The 26,369-nt window shown below is 43.0% G+C and overlaps 1 protein-coding gene across 1 annotated transcript in view; it reads right to left on the bottom strand.

The window, feature by feature from the left end:
• Positions 1-21,039: 21,039 nt before the first annotated feature.
• The window catches only part of ctnnd2a (catenin (cadherin-associated protein), delta 2a), a 396,841-nt gene continuing 391,511 nt past the window's right edge, over positions 21,040-26,369 (bottom strand). Inside the window, exons 24-25 of the mRNA XM_042298940.1 lie at positions 23,103-23,179; positions 21,040-22,643 (exon numbers count right to left, since the gene is read on the bottom strand). Coding sequence (XP_042154874.1) covers positions 22,323-22,643; positions 23,103-23,179 — 398 coding nt within the window. The 3' untranslated portion in view covers positions 21,040-22,322. The remainder of the gene's footprint in view (positions 22,644-23,102; positions 23,180-26,369) is intronic.

Genomic DNA, 26,369 nt, shown 5'->3' on the forward strand with positions numbered 1-26,369 from the left:
CTGCACACTGCCCTAACCCATCTGGACAAGAGGAATACCTATGTGAGAATGCTGTTCATCGACTACAGCTCGGCATTCAACACCATAGTACCCTCCAAGCTCGTCATCAAGCTCGAGACCCTGGGTCTCGACCCCGCCCTGTGCAACTGGGTACTGGACTTCCTGACGGGCCGCCCCCAGGTGTTGAGGGTAGGCAACAACATCTCCTCCCCGCTGATCCTCAACACTGGGGCCCCACAAGGGTGCGTTCTGAGCCCTCTCCTGTACTCCCTGTTCACCCACGACTGCGTGGCCATGCACGCCTCCAACTCAATCATCAAGTTTGCGGACGACACAACAGTGGTAGGCTTGATCACCAACAACGACGAGACGGCCTACAGGGAGGAGGTGAGGGCCCTCGGAGTGTGGTGTCAGGAAAATAACCTCACACTCAACGTCAACAAAACTAAGGAGATGATTTGGACTTCAGGAAACAGCAGAGGGAACACCCCCATCCACATCGATGGAACAGTAGTGGAGAGGGTAGCAAGTTTTAAGTTCCTCGGCATACACATCACAGACAAACTGAATTGGTCCACTCACACAGACAGCATCGTGAGGAAGGCGCAGCAGCGCCTCTTCAACCTCAGGAGGCTGAAGAAATTCGGCTTGTCACCAAAAGCACTCACAAACTTCTACAGATGCACAATCGAGAGCATCCTGGCGGGCTGTATCACCGCCTGGTATGGCAACTGCACCGCCCTCAACCGTAAGGCTCTCCAGAGGGTAGTGAGGTCTGCACAACGCATCACCGGGGGCAAACTACCTGCCCTCCAGGACACCTACACCACCCGATGCTACAGGAAGGCCATAAAGATCATCAAGGACATCAACCACCCGAGCCACTGCCTGTTCACCCCGCTGCCATCCAGAAGGCGAGGTCAGTACAGGTGCATCAAAGCTGGGACCGAGAGACTGAAAAACAGCTTCTATCTCAAGGCCATCAGACTGTTAAACAGCCACCACTAACATTGAGTGGCTACTGCCAACACACTGTCAATGACACTGACTCTACTCCAGCCACTTTAATCATGGGAATTGATGGGAAATGATGTAAATATATCACTAGCCACTTTAAACAATGCTACCTTATATAATGTTACTTACCCTACATTGTTCATCTCATATGCATACGTTGATACTGTACTCTATATCATCGACTGCATCCTTATGTAATACATGTATCACTAGCCACTTTAACTATGCCACTTGGTTTACATACTTATCTCATATGTATATACTGTACTCGATATCATCTACTGTATCTTGCCTATGCTGCTCTGTACCATCACTCATTCATATATCCTTATGTACATATTCTTTATCCCCTTACACTGTGTATGACAGTAGTTTTTTTTGGAATTGTTAGTTAGATTACTTGCTCGTTATTACTGCATTGTCGGAACTAGAAGCACAAGCATTTCGCTACACTCGCATTAACATCTGCTAACCATGTGTATGTGACAAATAAAATTTGATTTGATTTGATTTGATTTGAATGCAGGTGTAGAAGCACTGTTGTGTCGTCAGCAAACGTAATGATGGTGTTGGAGTCGTGTTTGGCCACAGAGTTGTGGGTAAACAGGGAGTACAGGAGAGGACTAAGGACACACTCCTGAGGGGACCCAATGTTGAGGATCAGCGTGGCAGACATGTTGTTGCCTACCCTTACCACCTTGGGGCGGCCCGTCAGGAAGTCCAGGATCCAGTTGCAGATCATCCGACGAGCGTCCGACGAGCGTCAGGGCCGGTGTAGTAGGATTCAATCTTAATCCTGTATTGACGCTTGGCTTGTTTGATGGTTTGTCTGAGGGCAAAGCGGGATTTCTTATAAGCGCCCGGATTAATGTCCCGCTCCTTGAAAGCGGCAGCTCCAGGCTTTAGCTTGTTGCGATGTTGCCTGTAATCCATGGTTTCTGGTTGGGATATGTACGTACAGTCACTGTGGGGATGACGTCGTCAATTAATTTATTGATGAAGCCGATGACTGAGGTGTTATACTCCTCAATGCCATTGGATGAATCCTGAAACATATTCCAGCAAAACAGTCCTGTGGCGTAGCATCCGTGTCATTTTACCACTTCCACATTGACCGAGTCACTGGTACTTCCTGCTGTAGTTTTAGCTTGTAAGCAGGAATCAGGAGGATAAAATTATGGTCAGAATTATGCCACAATCTGAGTTAATTACATGGACTAGGCAAAACACAAAGAGCAATTTGAGCAGTCAGTCAAATCAATCAATCACATTTATTTATAAAGCCTTTTTTACATCAGCTGATCTCACAAAGTCCTGTACAGAAACCCAGCCTAAAATGCCAAACAGCAATGCAGATGTGATAGCCAAGTTGGTTTGACGATTCCATGAAGAAGTGTTGGAACACATCCTACAACGTCTCCAAATTGAACTGGTTGTGCCAGGATGTAATCACTGCCACTTGGTGAGGTTAGCAAAGGGCTAACGTGTGCCATATTATTTTATGGGACCAGATTCAATTGAGTTTTCTGTCACATGCAAGTAAATCGACAATTACCTTTAAATGCTTGCTTATGTTCACAAGTATTATGGTCCCCATGCCTTTAGGCTGTGTGTGCGTGTGTGTGTGCGTGTGCGTGTGTGTGTGTGTGCGTGTGCACATGTGTTTGTTTTTGCATGTGACCACTAGAGGGAGGAATACAGCTTTTTAAAAATGTCCAAACCTCCCAGTCGGGTGTGTGTGTGTTCATCTAAACAATGCTATTTCAATTCATCAGTGTGTGTGTGTGTGTGTGTGTGTGTGTGTGTGTGTGTGTGTGTATAGAAGGACCAATCACATGTTTGGACCTCAGGAAGAGTATCTGCTGCCTTGGCAGAGGATCCTAATACATTTACTAAAAGTGCTAGTCAGAGCAGGTAAAAGTAAGTAGACAGAGCAGGTAACAGTGGTGCTAGACAGAGCAGTTAACAGTGGTGCTAGACAGAGCAGGTAACAGTGGTGCTAGACAGAGCAGGTAACGGTGGTGCTAGACAGAGCAGGTAACAGTGGAGCTAGACAGAGCAGGTAACAGTGGTGCTAGACAGAGCAGTTAACAGTGGTGCTAGACAGAGCAGGTAACAGTGGTGCTAGACAGAGCAGGTAACAGTGGTGCTAGACAGAGCAGGTAACAGTGGTGCTAGACAGAGCAGGTAACAGTGGTGCTAGACAGAGCAGGTAACAGTGGTGCTAGACAGAGCAGGTAACAGTGGTGCTAGACAGAGCAGTTAACAGTGGTGCTAGACAGAGCAGGTAACAGTAGTGTAAGACAGAACAGGTAACAGTAGTGTAAGACAGAACAGGTAACAGTGGTGCTAGACAGAGCAGGTAACAGTAGTGTAAGACAGAACAGGTAACAGTGGGAAGACAGAACAGGTAACAGTGGTGTAAGACAGAACAGGTAACAGTGGTGCTAGACAGAGCAGGTAACAGTAGTGTAAGACAGAACAGGTAACAGTGGGAAGACAGAACAGGTAACAGTAGTGTAAGACAGAGCAGGTAAGAGTAGTGTAAGACAGAACAGGTAACAGTAGTGTAAGACAGAGCAGGTAACAGTAGTGTAAGACAGAACAGGCAACAGTGGGAAGACAGAACAGGTAACAGTAGTGTTAGACAGAGCAGGTAAGGTGTAAGACAGAACAGAGTGTAAGACAGGTAAACAGTAGTGAAACAGGTAACAGAAAGACAGGTAACAGTGGGAAGACAGAACAGGTAACAGTAGGTAAGACAGAACAGGTAACAGTAGTGTTAGACAGAACAGAACAGTGTAAGACAGAACAGGTAACAGTAGTGTAAGACAGAACAGGTAACAGTAGTGTAAGACAGAGCAGGTAACAGTAGTGTAAGACAGAACAGATAACAGTAGTGTAAGACAGGGGAGGTAACAGTAGTGTAAGACAGAACAGGTAACAGTAGTGTAAGACAGGGGAGGTAACAGTAGTGTAAGACAGAACAGGTAACAGTAGTGTAAGACAGAACAGGTAACAGTAGTGTAAGACAGAACAGGCAACAGTGGGAAGACAGAACAGGTAACAGTAGTGTAAGACAGAACAGGTAACAGTAGTGTAAGACAGAACAGGTAACAGTAGTGTAAGACAGGGGAGGTAACAGTAGTGTAAGACAGGGGAGGTAACAGTAGTGTAAGACAGAACAGGTAACAGTAGTGTTAGACAGAACAGGTAACAGTAGTGTAAGACAGAACAGGTAACAGTAGTGTAAGACAGGGGAGGTAACAGTAGTGTAAGACAGGGGAGGTAACAGTAGTGTAAGACAGAACAGGTAACAGTAGTGTAAGACAGAACAGGTAACAGTAGTGTAAGACAGGTGGGAGGTAACAGTAGTGTAAGACAGAGCAGGTAACAGTAAAGACAGAACAGGCAACAGTGGGAAGACAGAACAGGTAACAGTGGGAAGACAGAACAGGTAACAGTGGGAAGACAGAACAGGTAACAGTGGGAAGACAGAACAGGTAACAGTAGTGTAAGACAGAACAGGTAACAGTAGTGTAGACAGAGCAGGTAACAGTAGTGTAAGACAGAACAGGTAACAGTAGTGTAAGACAGGGGAGGTAACAGTAGTGTAAGACAGAACAGGCAACAGTGGGAAGACAGAACAGGTAACAGTAGGAAGACAGAACAGGTAACAGTAAGACAGAACAGGTAACAGTGGGAAGACAGAACAGGTAACAGTAGTGTAAGACAGAACAGGTAACAGTAGTGTAAGACAGGGAGGTAACAGTAACAGTAGTGTAAGACAGAACAGGTAACAGTAGTGTAAGACAGAACAGGCAGTGGGAACAGAACAGTAACAGTGGGAAGACAGAACAGGTAACAGTGGGAAGACAGAACAGAACAGTGGGAAGACAGAACAGGTAACAGTAGTGTAAGACAGAACAGGTAACAGTAGTGTAAGACAGGGGAGGTAACAGTAGTGTAAGACAGAACAGGTAACAGTAGTGTAAGACAGGAGGTAACAGTAGTGTAAGACAGAACAGATAACAGTAGTGTAAGACAGAACAGGTAACAGTAGTGTAGACAGAACAGGTAACAGGTGTAAGACAGAACAGGTAACAGTAGTGTAAGACAGAACAGGTAACAGTAGTGTAAGACAGGGAGGTAACAGTAGTGTAAGACAGAAACAGTAGTAAGACAGGGGAGGTAACAGTAGTGTAAGACAGGGACAGGTAACAGGGGAGGTAACAGTAGTGTAAGACAGAACAGGTAACAGTAGTGTAAGACAGAACAGGTAACAGTAGTGTAAGACAGAACAGGTAACAGTAGTGTAAGACAGAACAGGTAACAGTAGTGTAAGACAACAGGTAACAGTAGTGTAAGACAGGGGAGGTAACAGTAGTGTAAGACAGAACAGGTAACAGTAGTGTAAGACAGAACAGGTAACAGTGGTGCTAGACAGAGCAGGTAACAGTAGTGTAAGACAGAACAGGCAACAGTGGGAAGACAGAACAGGTAACAGTGGGAAGACAGAACAGGTAACAGTGGGAAGACAGAACAGGTAACAGTGGGAAGACAGAACAGGTAAAAGTGGGAAGACAGAACAGGTAACAGTAGTGTAAGACAGAACAGGTAACAGGTAAGACAGGGAGGTAACAGTAGTGTAAGACAGAACAGGTAACAGTAGTGTAAGACAGAGGTAACAGTAGTAAGACAGAACAGATAACAGTAGTGTAAGACAGAACAGGTAACAGTAGTGTTAGACAGAACAGGTAACATTAGTGTAAGACAGAACAGGTAACAGTAGTGTAAGACAGAACAGGTAACAGTAGTGTAAGACAGTAACAGTGTGTAAGACAGAGGTAACAGGTAACAGTAGTGTTAAGACAGGGGAGGTAACAGTAGTGTAAGACAGAACAGGTAACAGTAGTGTAAGACAGAACAGGTAACAGTAGTGTAAGACAGAACAGGTAACAGTAGTGTAAGACAGAACAGGTAACAGTAGTGTAAGACAGTGCAGGTAACAGTAGTGTAAGACAGGGGAGGTAACAGTAGTGTAAGACAGAACAGGTAACAGTAGTGTAAGACAGAACAGGTAACAGTAGTGCTAGACAGAGCAGGTAACAGTAGTGTAAGACAGAACAGGCAACAGTGGGAAGACAGAACAGGCAACAGTGGGAAGACAGAACAGGTAACAGTGGGAAGACAGAACAGGTAACAGTGGGAAGACAGAACAGGTAACAGTGGGAAGACAGAACAGGTAACAGTAGTGTAAGACAGAACAGGTAACAGTAGTGTTAGACAGAGCAGGTAAGAGTAGTGTAAGACAGAACAGGTAACAGTAGTGTAAGACAGGGGAGGTAACAGTAGTGTAAGACAGAACAGGTAACAGTAGTGTAAGACAGGGGAGGTAACAGTAGTGTAAGACAGAACAGATAACAGTAGTGTAAGACAGAACAGGTAACAGTAGTGTTAGACAGAACAGGTAACAGTAGTGTAAGACAGAACAGGTAACAGTAGTGTAAGACAGAACAGGTAACAGTAGTGTAAGACAGGGGAGGTAACAGTAGTGTAAGACAGGGGAGGTAACAGTAGTGTAAGACAGGGGAGGTAACAGTAGTGTAAGACAGGGGAACAGTAGTGTAAGACAGGGGAGGTAACAGTAGTGTAAGACAGAACAGATAACAGTAGTGTAAGACAGAACAGGTAACAGTAGTGTAAGACAGAACAGGTAACAGTAGTGTAAGACAGAACAGGTAACAGTAGTGTAAGACAGACAGGTAACAGTAGTGTAAGACAGGGGAGGTAACAGTAGTGTAAGACAGAACAGGTAACAGTAGTGTAAGACAGAACAGGTAACAGTAGTGTAAGACTGAACAGGTAACAGTAGTGTAAGACAGGGGAGGTAACAGTAGTGTAAGACAGGGGAGGTAACAGTAGTGTAAGACAGAACAGGTAACAGTAGTGTAAGACTGAACAGGTAACAGTAGTGTAAGACAGGGGAGGTAACAGTAGTGTAAGACAGGGGAGGTAACAGTAGTGTAAGACAGAACAGGTAACAGTAGTGTAAGACAGAACAGGTAACAGTAGTGTAAGACTGAACAGGTAACAGTAGTGTAAGACAGAACAGGTAACAGTAGTGTAAGACAGAACAGGTAACAGTAGTGTAAGACAGAACAGGTAACAGTAGTGTAAGACAGAACAGGTAACAGTAGTGTTAGACAAAACAGATAACAGTGGGAAGACAGAACAGGTAACAGTAGTGTAAGACAGAACAGGTAACAGTAGTGTAAGACAGAACAGGTAACAGTAGTGTTAGACAGAGCAGGTAACAGTAGTGTAAGACAAAACAGATAACAGTGGGAAGACAGAACAGGTAACAGTAGTGTGAGACAGAGCAGGTAACAGTAGTGTAGACAGGGGAGGTAACAGTAGTGTAAGACAGAACAGGTAACAGTAGTATACGACAAGACAGAAGGTAACAAAACAGATAACAGTAAGACAGAACAGGTAACAGTAGTGTAAGACAGAACAGGTAACAGTAGTGTAAGACAGAACAGGTAACAGTAGTGTAAGACAGGGGAGGTAACAGTAGTGTAAGACAGAACAGGTAACAGTAGTGATAGACAGAACAGGTAACAGTAGTGTAAGACAGAACAGGTAACAGTAGTGTAACAGAACAGTAACATTAGTGTTAGACAGAACAGGTAACAGTAGTGTTAGACAGAACAGGTAACAGTAGTGTTAGACAGAACAGGTAACAGTAGTGTAAGACAGAACAGGTAACAGTAGTGTTAGACAGAACAGGTAACAGTAGTGTTAGACAGAACAGGTAACAGTAGTGTTAGACAGAACAGGTAACAGTAGTGTAAGACAGAGCAGGTAACAGTAGTGTAAGACAGAGCAGGTAACAGTAGTGTAAGACAGGGGAGGTAACAGTAGTGTAAGACAGAACAGGTAACAGTAGTGTTAGACAGAACAGGTAACAGTAGTGTTAGACAGAACAGGTAAGAGTAGTGTAAGACAGAACAGGTATAGACAGTAACAGTGTGTTAGACAGAACAGGTAACAGTAGTGTAAGACAGGGGAGGTAACAGTAGTGTAAGACAGAACAGGTAACAGTAGTGTAAGACAGTGGAGGTAACAGTAGTGTAAGACAAAACAGATAACAGCGGGAAGACAGAACAGGTAACAGTAGTGTAAGACAGAACAGGTAACAGTAGTGTAAGACAGAACAGGTAACAGTAGTGTAAGACAGGGGAGGTAACAGTAGTGTAAGACAGAACAGGTAACAGTAGTGTAAGACAGAACAGGTAACAGTAGTGTTAGACAGAGCAGGTAACAGTAGTAACAGAACAGGTAACAGTAGTGTAGACAGGGGAGGTAACAGTAGTGTAAGACAGAACAGGTAACAGTAGTGTAAGACAGGGGAGGTAACAGTAGTGTAAGACAGAACAGATAACAGTAGTGTAAGACAGAACAGGTAACAGTAGTGTTAGACAGAACAGGTAACATTAGTGTAAGACAGAACAGGTAACAGTAGTGTAAGACAGAACAGGTAACAGTAGTGTAAGACAGGGGAGGTAACAGTAGTGTAAGACAGAGGTAACAGGTAACAGGAGGTAACAGTGTGTAAGACAGGGGAGGTAACAGTAGTGTAAGACAGAACAGGTAACAGTAGTGTAAGACAGAACAGATAACAGTAGTGTAAGACAGAACAGGTAACAGTAGTGTAAGACAGAACAGGTAACAGTAGTGTAAGACAGAACAGGTAACAGTAGTGTAAGACAGGAGGTAACAGTAGTGTAAGACAGGGAGGTAACAGTAGTGTAAGACAGAACAGGTAACAGTAGTGTAAGACAGAACAGGTAACAGTAGTGTAAGACAACAGGTAACAGTAGTGTAAGACAGAACAGTAGTGTAAGACAGGGGAGGTAACAGTAGTGTAAGACAGAACAGGTAACAGTAGTGTAAGACTGAACAGGTAACAGTAGTGTAAGACAGGGGAGGTAACAGTAGTGTAAGACAGGGGAGGTAACAGTAGTGTAAGACAGAACAGGTAACAGTAGTGTAAGACAGAACAGGTAACAGTAGTGTAAGACTGAACAGGTAACAGTAGTGTAAGACAAAACAGATAACAGTAGTGTAAGACAGAACAGGTAACAGTAGTGTAAGACAGAACAGGTAACAGTAGTGTTAGACAAAACAGATAACAGTGGGAAGACAGAACAGGTAACAGTAGTGTAAGACAGAACAGGTAACAGTAGTGTAAGACAGAACAGGTAACAGTAGTGTAAGACAGTGGAGGTAACAGTAGTGTAAGACAAAACAGATAACAGTGGGAAGACAGAACAGGTAACAGTAGTGTGAGACAGAGCAGGTAACAGTAGTAGACAGGGGAGGTAACAGTAGTGTAAGACAGAACAGAACAGGTATACACAGTGGAGGTAACAGTAGTGTAAGACAAAACAGATAACAGGGGAAGACAGAACAGGTAACAGTAGTGTAAGACAGAACAGGTAACAGGTAACAGAACAGGTAACAGTAGTGTAAGACAGGGGAGGTAACAGTAGTGTAAGACAGAACAGGTAACAGTAGTGATAGACAGAACAGGTAACAGTAGTGTAAGACAGAACAGGTAACAGTAGTGTAAGACAGAACAGGTAACAGTAGTGTTAGACAGAACAGGTAACAGTAGTGTTAGACAGAACAGGTAACAGTAGTGTTAGACAGAACAGGTAACAGTAGTGTAAGACAGAACAGGTAACAGTAGTGTTAGACAGAACAGGTAACAGTAGTGTTAGACAGAACAGGTAACAGTAGTGTTAGACAGAACAGGTAACAGTAGTGTTAGACAGAACAGGTAACAGTAGTGTAAGACAGAACAGGTAACAGAACAGTGTAGTGTAAGACAGAACAGGTAACAGTAGTGATAGACAGAACAGGTAACAGTAGTGTTAGACAGAACAGGTAACAGTAGTGTAAGACAGAACAGGTAACAGTAGTGTTAGACAGAACAGGTAACAGTAGTGTAGACAGAACAGGTAACAGTAGTGTAAGACAGGGGAGGTAACAGTAGTGTAAGACAGAACAGGTAACAGTAGTGTAAGACAGTGGAGGTAACAGTAGTGTAAGACAAAACAGATAACAGAAGACAGAACAGGTAACAGTAGTGTAAGACAGAACAGGTAACAGTAGTGTAAGACAGAACAGGTAACAGTAGTGTAAGACAGGGAGGTAACAGTAGTGTAAGACAGAACAGGTAACAGTAGTGATAGACAGAACAGGTAACAGTAGTGTAAGACAGGGGAGGTAACAGTAGTGTAAGACAGAACAGGTAACAGTAGTGTAAGACAGAACAGGTAACAGTAGTGTTAGACAGAACAGGTAACAGTAGTGTTAGACAGAACAGGTAACAGTAGTGTTAGACAGAACAGGTAACAGTAGTGTAACAGAACAGGTAACAGTAGTGTTAGACAGAACAGGTAACAGTAGTGTTAGACAGAACAGGTAACAGTAGTGTTAGACAGAACAGGTAACAGTAGTGTAAGACAGAACAGGTAACAGTAGTAACAGAACAGGTAAGAGTAGTGTAAGACAGAACAGGTAACAGTAGTGATAGACAGAACAGGTAACAGTAGTGTTAGACAGAACAGGTAACAGTAGTGATAGACAGAACAGGTAACAGTAGTGATAGACAGAACAGGTAACAGTAGTGTTAGACAGAACAGGTAACAGTAGTGTAAGACAGAACAGGTAACAGTAGTGTTAGACAGAACAGGTAACAGTAGTGTTAGACAGAACAGGTAACAGTAGTGTAAGACAGGGGAGGTAACAGTAGTGTAAGACAGAACAGGTAACAGTAGTGTAAGACAGAACAGAGTGTAAGACAAAACAGATAACAGTGGGAAGACAGAACAGGTAACAGTAGTGTAAGACAGAACAGGTAACAGTAGTGTAAGACAGAACAGATAACAGTAGTGATAGACAGAACAGGTAACAGTAGTGTAAGACAAAACAGATAACAGTGGGAAGACAGAACAGGTAACAGTAGTGTAAGACAGAGCAGGTAACAGAGTGTTAGACAGAGGTAACAGTAGTGTAAGACAGAACAGATAACAGTAGTGATAGACAGAACAGGTAACAGTAGTGTAAGACAGAACAGGTAACAGTAGTGTTAGACAAAACAGATAACAGTGGGAAGACAGAACAGGTAACAGTAGTGTAAGACAGAACAGGTAACAGTAGTGTAAGACAGAACAGGTAACAGTAGTGTTAGACAGAGCAGGTAACAGTAGTGATAGACAGAACTGGTAACAGTAGTGCTAGACAGAACAGGTAACAGTAGTGTAAGACAGAACAGGTAACAGTAGTGATAGACAGAACAGGTAACAGTAGTGTAAGACAGAACAGATAACAGTAGTGCTAGACAGAACAGGTAACAGTAGTGTTAGACAGAGCAAGTAACAGTAGTGCTAGACAGAACAGGTAACAGTAGTGATAGACAGAACAGGTAACAGTAGTGTTAGACAGGGGAGGTAACAGTAGTGTAAGACAGAACAGGTAACAGTAGTGATAGACAGAACAGGTAACAGTAGTGTAAGACAGAACAGGTAACAGTAGTGTAAGACAGAACAGATAACAGTAGTGTTAGACAGAACAGATAACAGTAGTGTAAGACAGTGGAGGTAACAGTAGTGTAAGACAAAACAGATAACAGTAGGGTAAGACAGAACAGGTAACAGTAGTGTAAGACAGAGCAGGTAACAGTAGTGATAGACAGAACTGGTAACAGTAGTGCTAGACAGAACAGGTAACAGTAGTGTAAGACAAAACAGATAACAGTGGGAAGACAGAACAGGTAACAGTAGTGTAAGACAGAGCAGGTAACAGTAGTGTTAGACAGGGGAGGTAACAGTAGTGTAAGACAGAACAGATAACAGTAGTGATAGACAGAACAGGTAACAGTAGTGTAAGACAGAACAGGTAACAGTAGTGTTAGACAGAACAGGTAACAGTAGTGTAAGACAGAACAGGTAACAGTAGTGTAAGACAGAACAGGTAACAGTAGTGTAAGACAGGGGAGGTAACAGTAGTGTAAGACAGAACAGGTAACAGTAGTGTAAGACAGAACAGGTAACAGTAGTGTAAGACAGAACAGGTAACAGTAGTGTAAGACAGAACAGGTAACAGTAGTGTAAGACTGAACAGGTAACAGTAGTGTTAGACAGGGGAGGTAACAGTAGTGTTAGACAGAACAGGTAACAGTAGTGTAAGACAGAACAGGTAACAGTAGTGTTAGACAGAACAGGTAACAGTAGTGTAAGACAGAACAGGTAACAGTAGTGTAAGACAGAACATGTAACAGTAGTGTTAGACAGAGCAGGTAACAGTAGTGTAAGACAGAACAGGTAACAGTAGTGTAAGACAGAACAGATAACAGTAGTGTTAGACAGGGGAGGTAACAGTAGTGTAAGACAGGGGAGGTAACAGTAGTGTAAGACAGAACAGGTAACAGTAGTGTACGACAGGGGAGGTAACAGTAGTGTAAGACAGAACAGGTAACAGTAGTGTTAGACAGAACAGGTAACAGTAGTGTAAGACAGAACAGGTAACAGTAGTGTAAGACAGAACAGGTAACAGTAGTGTAAGACAGAACAGGTAACAGTAGTGTAAGACAGGGGAGGTAACAGTAGTGTAAGACAGAACAGGTAACAGTAGTGTAAGACAGAACAGGTAACAGTAGTGTAAGACTGAACAGGTAACAGTAGTGTTAGACAGGGGAGGTAACAGTAGTGTTAGACAGAACAGGTAACAGTAGTGTAAGACAGGGGAGGTAACAGTAGTGTAAGACAGAACAGGTAACAGTAGTGTAAGACAGAACAGATAACAGTAGTGTAAGACAGGGGAGGTAACAGTAGTGTAAGACAGAACAGGTAACAGTGGTGTAAGACAGAACATATAACAGTCGTGTAAGACAGGGGAGGTAACAGTAGTGTAAGACAGGGGAGGTAACAGTAGTGTTAGACAAAACAGGTAACAGTAGTGTTAGACAGGGGAGGTAACAGTAGTGTTAGACAAAACAGATACCAGTGGGTAGACATAGCAGGTAACAGTAGTGTTAGACAGGGGAGGTAACAGTAGTGTTAGACAGAACAGATACCAGTGGGTAGACATAGCAGGTAACAGTAGTGTAAGACAGAACAGGTAACAGTAGTGTAAGACAGGGGAGGTAACAGTAGTGTTAGACAGGGGAGGTAACAGTAGTGCTAGACAGAACAGGTAACAGTAGTGATAGACAGAACAGGTAACAGTAGTGCTAGACAGAACAGGTAACAGTAGTGCTAGACAGAACAGGTAACAGTAGTCCTAGACAGAACAGGTAACAGTAGTCCTAGACAGAACAGGTAACAGTAGTCCTAGACAGAACAGGTAACAGTAGTGCTAGACAGAACAGGTAACAGTAGTCCTAGACAGAACAGGTAACAGTAGTCCTAGACAGAACAGGTAACAGTAGTCCTAGACAGAACAGGTAACAGTAGTGTTAGACAGAACAGGTAACAGTAGTCCTAGACAGAACAGGTAACAGTAGTGATAGACAGAACAGGTAACAGTAGTCCTAGACAGAACAGGTAACAGTAGTGTTAGACAGAACAGGTAACAGTAGTGCTAGACAGAACAGGTAACAGTAGTGCTAGACAGAACAGGTAACAGTAGTCCTAGACAGAACAGGTAACAGTAGTGATAGACAGAACAGGTAACAGTAGTCCTAGACAGAACAGGTAACAGTAGTGTTAGACAGAACAGGTAACAGTAGTGCTAGACAGAACAGGTAACAGTAGTGCTAGACAGAACAGGTAACAGTAGTGTTAGACAGAGCAAGTAACAGTAGTGCTCGACAGAACAGGTAACAGTAGTGATAGACAGAACAGGTAACAGTAGTGTAAGACAGAACAGATAACAGTAGTGCTAGACAGAACAGGTAACAGTAGTGTTAGACAGAGCAAGTAACAGTAGTGTAAGACAGAACAGGTAACAGATAACAGTAGTGTAGACAGAGCAAGTAACAGTAGTGCTAGACAGAACAGGTAACAGTAGTGATAGACAGAACAGGTAACAGTAGTGCTAGACAGAACAGGTAACAGTAGTGATAGACAGAACAGGTAACAGTAGTGCTAGACAGAACAGGTAACAGTAGTGCTAGACAGAACAGGTAACAGTAGTGCTAGACAGAACAGGTAACAGTAGTGATAGACAGAACAGGTAACAGTAGTGCTAGACAGAACAGGTAACAGTAGTGTTAGACAGAACAGGTAACAGTAGTGATAGACAGAGCAAGTAACAGTAGTGCTAGACAGAACAGGTAACAGTAGTGATAGACAGAACAGATAACAGTAGTGTTAGACAGGGGAGGTAACAGTAGTGTAAGACAGAACAGGTAACAGTAGTGATAGACAGAACAGGTAACAGTAGTGTAAGACAGAACAGGTAACAGTAGTGTAAGACAGAACAGATAACAGTAGTGTTAGACAGAACAGATAACAGTAGTGTAAGACAGGGGAGGTAACAGTAGTGTAAGACAGAACAGATAACAGTAGTGTTAGACAGAGCAAGTAACAGTAGTGCTAGACAGAACAGGTAACAGTAGTGATAGACAGAACAGGTAACAGTAGTGCTAGACAGAACAGGTAACAGTAGTGCTAGACAGAACAGGTAACAGTAGTGATAGACAGAGCAAGTAACAGTAGTGCTAGACAGAACAGGTAACAGTAGTGATAGACAGAACAGGTAACAGTAGTGATAGACAGAGCAAGTAACAGCAGTGCTAGACAGAACAGGTAACAGTAGTGATAGACAGAGCAAGTAACAGCAGTGCTAGACAGAGCAAGTAACAGTGGGTAGACAGAGAGATAACAGTGGTGCTAGACAGAGCAAGTAACAGTGGGTAGACAGAGAGATAACAGCAGTGCTAGACAGAGCAAGTAACAGTGGGTAGACAGAGAGATAACAGTGGTGCTAGACAGAGCAGGTAACAGTGGGTAGACAGAGAGATAACAGCAGTGCTAGACAGAGCAAGTAACAGTGGGTAGACAGAGAGATAACAGTGGTGCTAGACAGAGCAGGTAACAGTGGGTAGACTACACTGAGGTATGTCTGTCCTGTCGGTCGGTCTGTCTGTCTGTGTGTGGCTGGGGGTTAGTGACCACAGCTAAAGACAAACACAAAGTCCCAGAACGATTGCTATGCGTTTGTGTGCCTGGGAGAAGCTCTCTCTGTGATGGTTTACAGAGAGACAGAATGGGGACGTCACAAGTTAGTGACTATGCCTCATCTGACAAGAACACACGTTCTCTCTCTCTCTCTCTCTCTCTCTCTCTGTCTCTCTCTGTAGGGGGTATGGTTTCACAGCAGGCTAAAACCAAAGACTAGTTTCTGCAACGGTAAAGAAGAACTGTCTATCCTTGTCTCCAATGGGTAACACTCTACTGTACTGTCATGCTTCATTCAGGGTGAGGAGATTCCATCTGACAGGATGTCATGGTGTGTGCTTCTATGTGTGGAGTAGGAGGAGAGGGAGGGACACAATGATGACATTTACTAATATTCATTGTGTCATATTCAAAAAGTAATAGCGGTATGATTGGCCTACTAAATGTGTCCCCTTTACTGTGGCATCTGGCATGTAATGAACACCAGGCTAAAACCACTGTTTAGGTCCAAACCATTCCCTGCCAGTCACAGCTTACAGAGTTTAGGTGCGGTGCATAGCAAGGCTGTTCTCCACTATTCCTCCATTCATGTTGCTATTCCACACACCAGAGGTTTTGTATTTAGCTCATCAGCAACATTAATCATTCCTATCGTATGCGCCCGACGCCAGGTTCCTAGGCAGAGCTCAAATTGAACCGTCAGGGTTTCTAACATGGCCCTAAACGAATCACACAGAGCAGTCTGGGCTCCTCTTTCTCACTGCCGCTGTTGTCTTTTAGTCCTCCTCTTCTCCCATTTCTCTCAGCTACCCTTTCTTTCTCCCCCTTCTCTCTCTCTCGCTACCTCCCTCTGTCTTGCTCCGTCTGACTTTCTCTGTATCTCTCTCTCTCCCTACCTCGCTCCTAAAGCGGATTAGAATTCTGTTTCTCATACATAATGTTGTTAGGTCTGTCTGTATCTTAGGCACACTGCTGAATGCTCATCTTTGTTTAATCAGACATAGATATTCATTTCAAACCCTCTAGACTGAACCACCACGCGTGCACACACACATATGTGCATGCCATAGGTGAAATTTCCATGGGGGATGGGGGGGGGCATGCCCCCCGATCAGTTTGGTCTGTCCCCTCTACCCCCCAATCATTTATGTTAAAAGTGTTTCGGCTTATGGGTCCCCCCGGATAGCATACAAACATGTCAAAAGCAATGGCAAAATGTGTAGAATTGCAGGAAATTAGCTTTAACTATCAACTTTGGGTGCGAAAAAACGGTCCAACTCCTCTTCTTTCTCAATTTTCTAACAGAAATGGGGTGTGCCTTTGGTGGTTCATCATGTGTCATTCTTGTCATGTACACCATGACCCAAGTAGCTAGTTTGTTAGCTAAGTTTGCCACTTTGTAGCTAGCCAGTAACAGTATGCATTGACGTCATTCACAGGATTTGTCTTTGTACAGAAATGGCACTTCTGTAGCCAACTTTCTTTTGTTTTTTTAAGCATTCAATGATCTGGTATGATGGTGCATTGATCAGTTATACAATTTAAAGATGTTGTTTTTAGCATTTCTGCCCAAAGTCAACCTTTAAAGTAACATATATTATAATATATGTTAATTCAATATTTCAATTCTTGGGGGGGCCTTCCACTTATCCTTCCACTTATCCTTCCACTTATACTGTGTATAATTGCAGGAAATGTGTTTTAAAAGAGGACCCCCTGGACACCCCATCCACTGTTCGCCCCCCAATTATCTAAACCACAATTTCACCCTTGACGCATGCACATGCACACACCCATCCACGCACACACCTCCTCTGTGCCCGAGGTTTGCCACGGCTCGATGGGCAGAGGCGAGCAGCAGAGCAGAGAGGAACAGTACAGCGTGGTACCACGTCCCCGGCGGTGTCTGTCTCTGCCGTGTTTGAAGAGCTATTTTCATGCCACATTACCACCACCCATCCACTGTGGGGACTACTTTCTCTGACAGTGTCTAACGTGTCTAATTATTGTGAAGGGTAATAATCACGACAATACAGTTATCGCGGAGCACTACATTGGATCACAGCAAGGAAATGAGTTCTAGTCAACTGTCAAAGTGCCACCACCGCCTTCTTCCGCTCTTCTAAAACACTTCCAGGCTGGCTTTGTAGCCAGGCACCTAGCTCTTTGATGAAATGAATCAAAGGTGACTTCAGGGGGAAAGTACCAGGAGAGTTGAAGGGTCTGTCTATATCTTGTCACTGTTGTTATTCATCTATAGAGTGGTATGTAAGGGATTATCATTCTATTTGAAACATGTCTATTACTCCATAGTCAGTGTATGCATGGCTAGAATGCATCAGGTCTGTGGATACATTTGTAAGCTATCCACATTATGACAGAGTCTATTTTCAGTTGGACATGTAACAACATGTCTGCTGGCCCAGTCCCCAATGGAGGTGTTTATGAGTCCAGATGTAATCAGCTGCTTGTCAGTGGAGCCTGTCAGGGAGATAACACCATGTGGCATGTGATTTATCTGCAGGGCAGCAGGGAAATAGCTTTCAGGACGTGGACACACACACAGACAGAGAAGTAGCAGGGAAATAGCTTTCAGGACGTGGACACACACACAGAAGTAGCAGGGAAATAGCTTTCAGGACGTGGACACACACACACACACACACACACACACACACACACACACACACACACACACACACACACACACACACACACACACACACACACACACACACACACACACACACACACACACACACACACACACACACACACACACACACACACACACACACACACACACACACACACACACACACACACACACACACACACACACACACACAGCAGTAGGGAAATAGCGGTCCTGATAAGGATAAAAAAACATCATCTTAGATCTGGGTAAATGTGGTAGGATGTGATAGAAAAGGATTGGCCCAGGATGGGTTAAAGTGATGAACTACTGTCTAAACATCCTCTGTACTTATGCCCTGGCAACTCAAATGTTTCTTCCAACCTCAAGGGAGATTTTAAATGTCACTGTCGACCTTGGCTTTCACTTTTGGAAGAAGTTCAAGTTCTCTTGAAAGTTCAGTGACTTATATGACTTTGAAAAAGTACCAAGTAATGAATAAAATGTGAATAATAAAAAAACTATCTTCATGACTTAGCTGGTGAAATAAATGTTGAATAGGTAGAATAGATTGCAAAGAGTCTTTTATTTACCTGGTGTTAAAGGTAGCATCCACACTCAGTAAGGTCTTCTAATAAGCCAGGACACACGACATCACAACGCGCACCATAGTGTCAACATCATCACTATCATCAGCTAGGTTCTGTTGGTTCTGCTACGTTCCAATATCTACTCTAGCGTACTGCTTAGAATGTATGGCCAAATAACTAGTATGCTAGTGTGAATATTGGAACCGAGCTGTCTTCTCAACAGGGGGTTCAAACTTCATCATCATCATCATCATCATCAGTACAGTCACGTGAACAGAGTCATTTTGTACAGGTTTTTTTTTCTCCATAAAACATTGTTGCTTTTAGTGACACCAACACCTGCACATAAAAAGTATATATATATATATATATATATATATATATATATATACGTATATGGAATGACATCAAACACACATAAACCATGTGTTTGATACCATTGTATATACATATATATATATATGCAGTGCCTTCAGAAAGTATTCACACCCCTTGACTTTTTCCACATTTTGTTGTGCTACAGCCTGAATTTAAAATGATTCAATTGTTGTTTTTGTGTCACTGGCATACACACACTACTACCCCATAATGTGGAATGATGTTTTTCAATTATTATTATTTTTTACAAATTAATAAAACATGAAAGCTTAAATGTCTTGAGTAATAAGTTTTCAACCACATGAGGTTGGTGGCTGCTTAATTGGAGAGGATGGGCTTGTGGTAATAGCTGTTGTGGTATAAGTGGAATGGTATCAAACACATGGTTTCTATGTGTTTGATGTCATTCCAATAGTGCCGTTCCAGCCATTATTATGAGCTGTCCTCCATTCAGCAGCCTCCACTGTATTCAACCTCTTTGTTATGGCAAGCCTAAATAAGTTCAAAAGTAAAACTGTACTTAACAAGTCACAATAAGTTGCATGGACTCCCTCTGTATGCAATAATAGTGTTTAACATTGTTTTTGAATGACTACCTAATTTCTGTACCCCACACATACAATTATCTATAAGGTCCCTCAGTCGAGCAGTGAATTTCAAACACATATTCAACCACAAAGACCAGGGACGTTTTCCAATGCCTCTCAAAGAAGGGTTAAATATGGGTTTTAAAAAAACACATTGAATATCCCTTTGAGCATGATGAAGTTATTAATTACACTTTGGATGGTGTATCAATACACCCAGTCATTACAAAGAAAATCCTTCCTAACTCAGCTGCCGGAGAGGAAGGAAACCGCTCAGGGATTTCACCATGAGGCCAATTGTGAAGTTAAAACAGTAGAGGGTTTAATGGCTGTGATAGGAGAAAACTGAGGATGGATCAACAACATTGTAGTTACTCCACAATACTAACCTAGATGACAGAGTGAAAAGAAGGCAGCCTGTTTACAATAAAAATATTCCAAAACATGCATCCTGTTTGCAACAAGGCACTAAAGTAATACTGCTAAAAAATATGGCAAATCAATTAACCGTTTGTCCTGAATACAAGGTGTTATGTTTGGGGCAAATTCAATACAATACATTACTGAGTACCATGCTCCATTGGTTCATTTACTTGGTTCATCACGCTCTAGCGACGCCTTGTGGCAGGCCGGGCGCCTGCCAGCTGACCTCCGTCGTCAGTTGAACAGTGTTTCCTCTGACACATTGGTGCAGCTAGCTTCCGGGTTAAGGGGGCGGGTGTTAAGGAGCGCAGTTTGGCGGGTCATGTTACGGAGGACACATGACTCAACCTTCCCCTTTTCAGAGCCCATTGGGGAGTTGCAGCGATGAAACAAGATTGTAATTGGGGAGAAAAAGGGTGGAAAAAATAGACTTGAAAAATAGTCAGACTTGAAAACACAGGGCTTGAAGAATTTCAAAAATAATGGGTATAATGTTGCACAATCCAGGTGTGTAAAGCTCTTAGACTTACGCAGAAAGACTCCCAATCGCTGCCAAAGTTGTGAGATATTTCTGTATTTCATTTTCAACACATTTGCAAACATTATGGGGTATTGTGTGTAGATGAGTGAGAAGAAAAACATATTTAATCCATTTTGAACTCAGGCTGTAACAACAAAATGTGGAATAAGTGTGTGAATACTTTCTGAAGGCAGGATATATAGATTTGTCATTCATTCTCTATAGACATGTCAGTCAAGTGAATTTTGCTTTGGGTTGTGTTTTGTAAAATCTGACTCTTATCTGGAGGGATGCCTCTTCTTTCAGACAGTGATCAAGACACACACCCAAACGCGCACATGCGCACACATACACACACGCACACACGCTCAACTAACATAGGCAGGTCTGTTCATTTAAGAAGGAGACGTACGTACCCCTTTCTATAGTGATACCCCTCTGTAGGTAGTGTATAACTTACTCCCATCAAAACCAAAGCAGTTACAAACAAGAGAGAGAATGACTGGTCATGGTCTGTAAACGTCAACTGAGAGTCGCATACATCCTCCAGTCTAGGGCTGGAACCAGAGAGGGCCAAGTTTGGCACAATGTCACTTCTCTCTCGAATGTACAGTGGTGGTATGTACAACCTAGTACAACGTCTTAGAAAGCAGAAGGTTGGTTCTTGTACACGGGACAGACTGTATCATGTAACTGTGGATGACAAAACCATTTTAATTCAGAACTTTTAAATACTGTATCTTCAAAATAAAATATCAGAGTGTGGAAACGGAGAAACAAGAAACGTATATTTCAAATATCTACATCTAATTGTTTAGGCAGTGAAAAAGCAGTCTGTCAAGAAGGAGTGTGGAATGATGTCATCGGTGTTGTAGTCGGTCTTGAACTGCTTTGGACAGACATTTTTCGTGATCAGAGAACAGACAATACTGCTAGTCAACCACTGGCTGTTCAAACAGATGTGGTGTGGGAAAGGGAGACAGTGATCATTGATAGACATTGTTCCAAATGGTGTGTGTTTTCTTCTCAGCCTCTCCTGTTACAGACTAACAATATGCAGTGGTCGGTCGCTAGTGACTCGTGTAATATACACAATACCACACAAGTCTCTCAACTGTCACTGTACTGTACACCAAAAATACTATACATCCACAACTTAAAAAAATACAAATAAAAAATGTGAAAATAAAATGGTTGGAAGAGTCTTCTTGAATAGAGGACATTCCATAGAAAGGTGAAAGTCAGAAGTCAATGTAATGAATGGGTGGAAAGCTGCTCCCTTAGTTTTTCCTGTAAACATCCACTCTTGCCTTGAGCTTGGTGTATTCCACTCATCCCTCTCTCCCTTCTCTGTTCTGTCGCTTTTCATCCCGATTAGCCAAAGAACCCTCACCGCCACTCTTCCTCTCCTCCATTTCTCCACACCTCGTCTCTTCTCCTTCTTCCTGAAGGTCAATGTAAGAGCCCTCCGTCATCATTCACTTGTTTTCTCGCTTTCTTTCCATCAAGGCCTTCACTCTCTCTCTCTCTTTCCATCTCCCTCTCTTTCTTTCCCTCCCTTTTGACATATCCATACATCCACTTTCCCAGTGGAACAAGCTTTGAACAAACTAAACTGGCAGAAAGAAAATGTATTGTGGTATTCATGCACATGCACAGTCTCTCTTCACGCCTCAGTCCCTAACAACCCCTGGCACCTCCCTCATCTACCCCCTCAATCTCTGCTGTGGTTAGTAACTAATATTAACCTCCCACTCCCACCTTACTCTACACCAGTGTTTTCACTCCCAGTCCGGGAGAGCTACAGGACCATGGAGGCTTTTGTTCCAGCCCAGCAATAATAAACCTGATATCCTAAAAACAACTGTTCATAACACTTTAATTACTTGAATCAGGTGTTGTTACTGCAAGGCTGGAGCTAAAGCCTGCACAAGCCTATGTCTCTCCAGGACCAGAGATAAGTTGTGACTCCTGTCTCTAGACCCAGGAGTCAGGCGAGGCCGGGTAGTGGCTGGTCTCGTAGTTGAGTTCGGAGTAGGGCCGGGATGCAGAGTAGAAGTCCACGTAGTTGCCGGTGGATTTGAGGCCCAGGTGCATCCGGAGGTCAGTGGCAGCCTGAGACGGGGGCTGGGGGAGGGGCTGGTCTGGAGGCACGAAGAAGGAGTCATCCAGCATGCGGCCAGGGTTCTGCGGCGGAGGGAAGGATGGAGGATGGGATGGAGGGAACGTATCGTATTCTTTTATAGATGTAGAGGAGCAGTCTGCCTGCGGAGCTATGGTCATGGGCTGAGGAGGGATCTGGAGAGGAAATAAAAACTCATCACACATCAGAAACTATACAGTTACTTTCATCTTCCAAAATTGTGGCTGTATTAACTTTACGTTGACACATTTCACAGAGCCCTTTAATTGGTCTAACTTCATCTGTGGTGATAAGATAAGGTTTTTAATTGGATAAGCGCGGGGTGTGGTTTCAGGTTTCCACGGTTTCACGCTCTCCAGTTTGTGGGCGGGGCATTGGTGAAGATTCCAGAACACATCAGAGCTTATCAGAACCTCCGCCTTCCTGAAGACGCCACCATGACAACCATCACCATGGCACCAGATGCCAAGGAGGTAACTTGCTAACAAGACATGCCATAAAAATCTGTGCGTGTCTGTGTGCAGCAATGTGAGTGTGTGTGCATGTCTGCATGCGCATGTATGTATTTGTATGTGTGTGTGTGGGTGTGTGTTTGTAGTTGTACTGTAACTCACCTGGTTGTGTTTAATGTCGTCATTAGCAGTTACATAAGAGTTCCGGAACAACGTGGATGTTCCACAGGAGATTTGGACTGTCAGAGAGAGAGAGAGAGAGAGTGTGTGAGAGAGAGAAAGAGAGAGACAGTGTCAGAGAGTGAGAGAGAGTGTGAGCAAGTATGAGAGAGAAAGAGCGAGAGAGAGAAAGAGTGTGAGAGCGAAAGAGAGAGATAAAGAGAGCATGTCAGAGAGAGAGAGAGAAAGAGTGTGAGAGAGAAAGAGAGAGATAAAGAGAGAGTGTCAGAGAGAGAGAAAGAGTGTGAGAGAGAAAGAGAGAGATAAAGAGAGAGTGTCAGAGAGAGAGAGAGAGAAAGAGTGTGAGAGAGAAAGAGAGCATGTCAGAGAGAGAGAAAGATAAAGAGAGCATGTCAGAGAGAGAGAGAGAGAGAGAGAAAGAGTGTGTGAGAGAAAGAGAGATAAAGAGAGCGTGTCAGAGAGAGAGAGAGAGAGAGAAAGAGTGTGACAGTGAAAGAGAGCATGTCAGAGAGAGAGAGAGAGAGAGAGAAAGTGTGAGAGAGAAAGAGAGAGATAAAGAGAGCGTGTCAGAGAGAGAGAAAGAGAGAGTGATAAAGAGAGCGTGTCAGAGAGAGAGGGAGAGAGGGAGACAGAGATACAGAGAGAGAGAGAGAGAGAGGGATAGAACATTTGTGAGTGTAATGTTTACTGGTCTTTTTTAAATTGTTTATTTCAATAGCTTTGGCACTGTAAACATGTGTTTCCCATGCCAATATTAGCCCTTTGAATTGAGAGAGAGAGAAGGAAAGAAAGACAGAAAAAGTAAGACAAAGACTGAGAGAAATAGATGGAGAAGATGTGTGAGAAAGAATACGTATATTAAAGAGAGAATGTGTCCTTTAACCTGAGAACATGTCAGAGACTCTGGTGAAAATAACATCAGCCTTTAACCTGAGAACATGTCAGAGACTCTGGTGAAAATAACATCAGCCTTTAACCTGAGAACATGTCAGAGACTCTGGTGAAAATAACATCGGCCTTTAACCTGAGAACATGTCAGAGACTCTGGTGAAAATAACATCAGCCTTTAACCTGAGAACATGTCAGAGACTCTGGTGAAAATAACATCAGCCTTTAACCTGAGAACATGTCAGAGACTCTGGTGAAAATAACATCAGCCTTTAACCTGGAGAACATGTCAGAACTCTGGTGAAAATAACATCAGCCTTTAACCTGAGAACATGTCAGAGACTCTGGTGAAAATAACATCAGCCTTTAACCTGAGAACATGTCAGAGACTCTGGTGAAAATAACATCAGCCTTTAACCTGAGAACATGTCAGAGACTCTGGTGAAAATAACATCAGCCTTTAACCTGAGAACATGTCAGAGACTCTGAGAAAATAACATCAGCCTTTAGCCTGACATGTCAGAGACTCTGGTGAAAATAACATCAGCCTTTAACCTGAGAACATGTCAGAGACTCTGGTGAAAATAACATCAGCCTTTAACCTGAGAACTGAGACTCTGGTGAAAATAACAGAACATGTCAGAGACTCTGAAAATAACATCAGCCTTTAACCTGAGAACATGTCAGAGACTCTGGTGAAAATAACATCAGCCTTTAACCTGAGAACATGTCAGAGACTCTGGTGAAAATAACATCAGCCTTTAACCTGAGAACATGTCAGAGACTCTGGTGAAAATAACATCAGCCTTTAACCTGAGAACATGTCAGAGACTCTGGTGAAAATAACATCAGAAGAACATGTCAGAGACTCTGGTGAAAATAACATCAGCCTTTAGCCTGAGAACCAGAGACTCTGGTGAAAATAACATCAGCCTTTAACCTGAGAACATGTCAGAGACTCTGGTGAAAATAACATCAGCCTTTAACCTGAGAACATGTCAGAGACTCTGGTGAAAATAACATCAGCCTTTAGCCCGAGAACATGTCAGAGACTCTGGTGAAAATAACATCAGCCTTTAACCTGAGAACATGTCAGAGACTCTGGTGAAAATAACATCAGCCTTTAACCTGAGAACATGTCAGAGACTCTGGTGAAAATAACATCAGCCTTTAACCTGAGAACATGTCAGAGACTCTGGTGAAAATAACATCAGCCTTTAACCTGAGAACATGTCAGAGACTCTGGTGAAAATAACATCAGCCTTTAACCTGAGAACATGTCAGAGACTCTGGTGAAAATAACATCAGCCTTTAACCTGAGAACATGTCAGAGACTCTGGTGAAAATAACATCAGCCTTTAACCTGAGAACATGTCAGAGACTCTGGTGAAAATAACATCAGCCTTTAACCTGAGAACATGTCAGAGACTCTGGTGAAAATAACATCGGCCTTTAACCTGAGAACATGTCAGAGACTCTGGTGAAAATAACATCAGCCTTTAGCCTGAGAACATGTCAGAGACTCTGGTGAAAATAACATCAGCCTTTAGCCTGAGAACATGTCAGAGACTCTGGTGAAAATAACATCAGCCTTTAACCTGAGAACATGTCAGAGACTCTGGTGAAAATAACATCAGCCTTTAGCCTGAGAACATGTCAGAGACTCTGGTGAAAATAACATCAGCCTTTAACCTGAGAACATGTCAGAGACTCTGGTGAAAATAACATCAGCCTTTAGCCCGAGAACATGTCAGAGACTCTGGTGAAAATAACATCAGCCTTTAACCTGAGAACATGTCAGAGACTCTGGTGAAAATAACATCAGCCTTTAACCTGAGAACATGTCAGAGACTCTGGAGACTCTGGTGAAAATAACATCAGCCTTTAGCCTGAGAACATGTCAGAGACTCTGGTGAAAATAACATCAGCCTTTAGCCTGAGAACATGTCAGAGACTCTGGTGAAAATAACATCAGCCTTTAACCTGAGAACATGTCAGAGACTCTGGTGAAAATAACATCAGCCTTTAGCCTGAGAACATGTCAGAGACTCTGGTGAAAATAACATCAGCCTTTAACCTGAGAACATGTCAGAGACTCTGGTGAAAAACCTGAGAACATGTCAGAGACTCTGGTGAAAATAACATCAGCCTTTAGCCCGAGAACATGTCAGAGACTCTGGTGAAAATAACATCAGCCTTTAACCTGAGAACATGTCAGAGACTCTGGTGAAAATAACATCAGCCTTTAGCCCGAGAACATGTCAGAGACTCTGGTGAAAATACCATCAGCCTTTAAGTCACACAGTTAATTATTGACAAAATGTCTATACAGAATGTAAGTTTAAACTAGTAATTAGTGAA

The sequence above is a fragment of the Oncorhynchus tshawytscha genome, linkage group LG16, assembly GCF_018296145.1.
Source record: "Oncorhynchus tshawytscha isolate Ot180627B linkage group LG16, Otsh_v2.0, whole genome shotgun sequence".
NCBI classification, from domain to species: domain Eukaryota; kingdom Metazoa; phylum Chordata; class Actinopteri; order Salmoniformes; family Salmonidae; genus Oncorhynchus; species Oncorhynchus tshawytscha.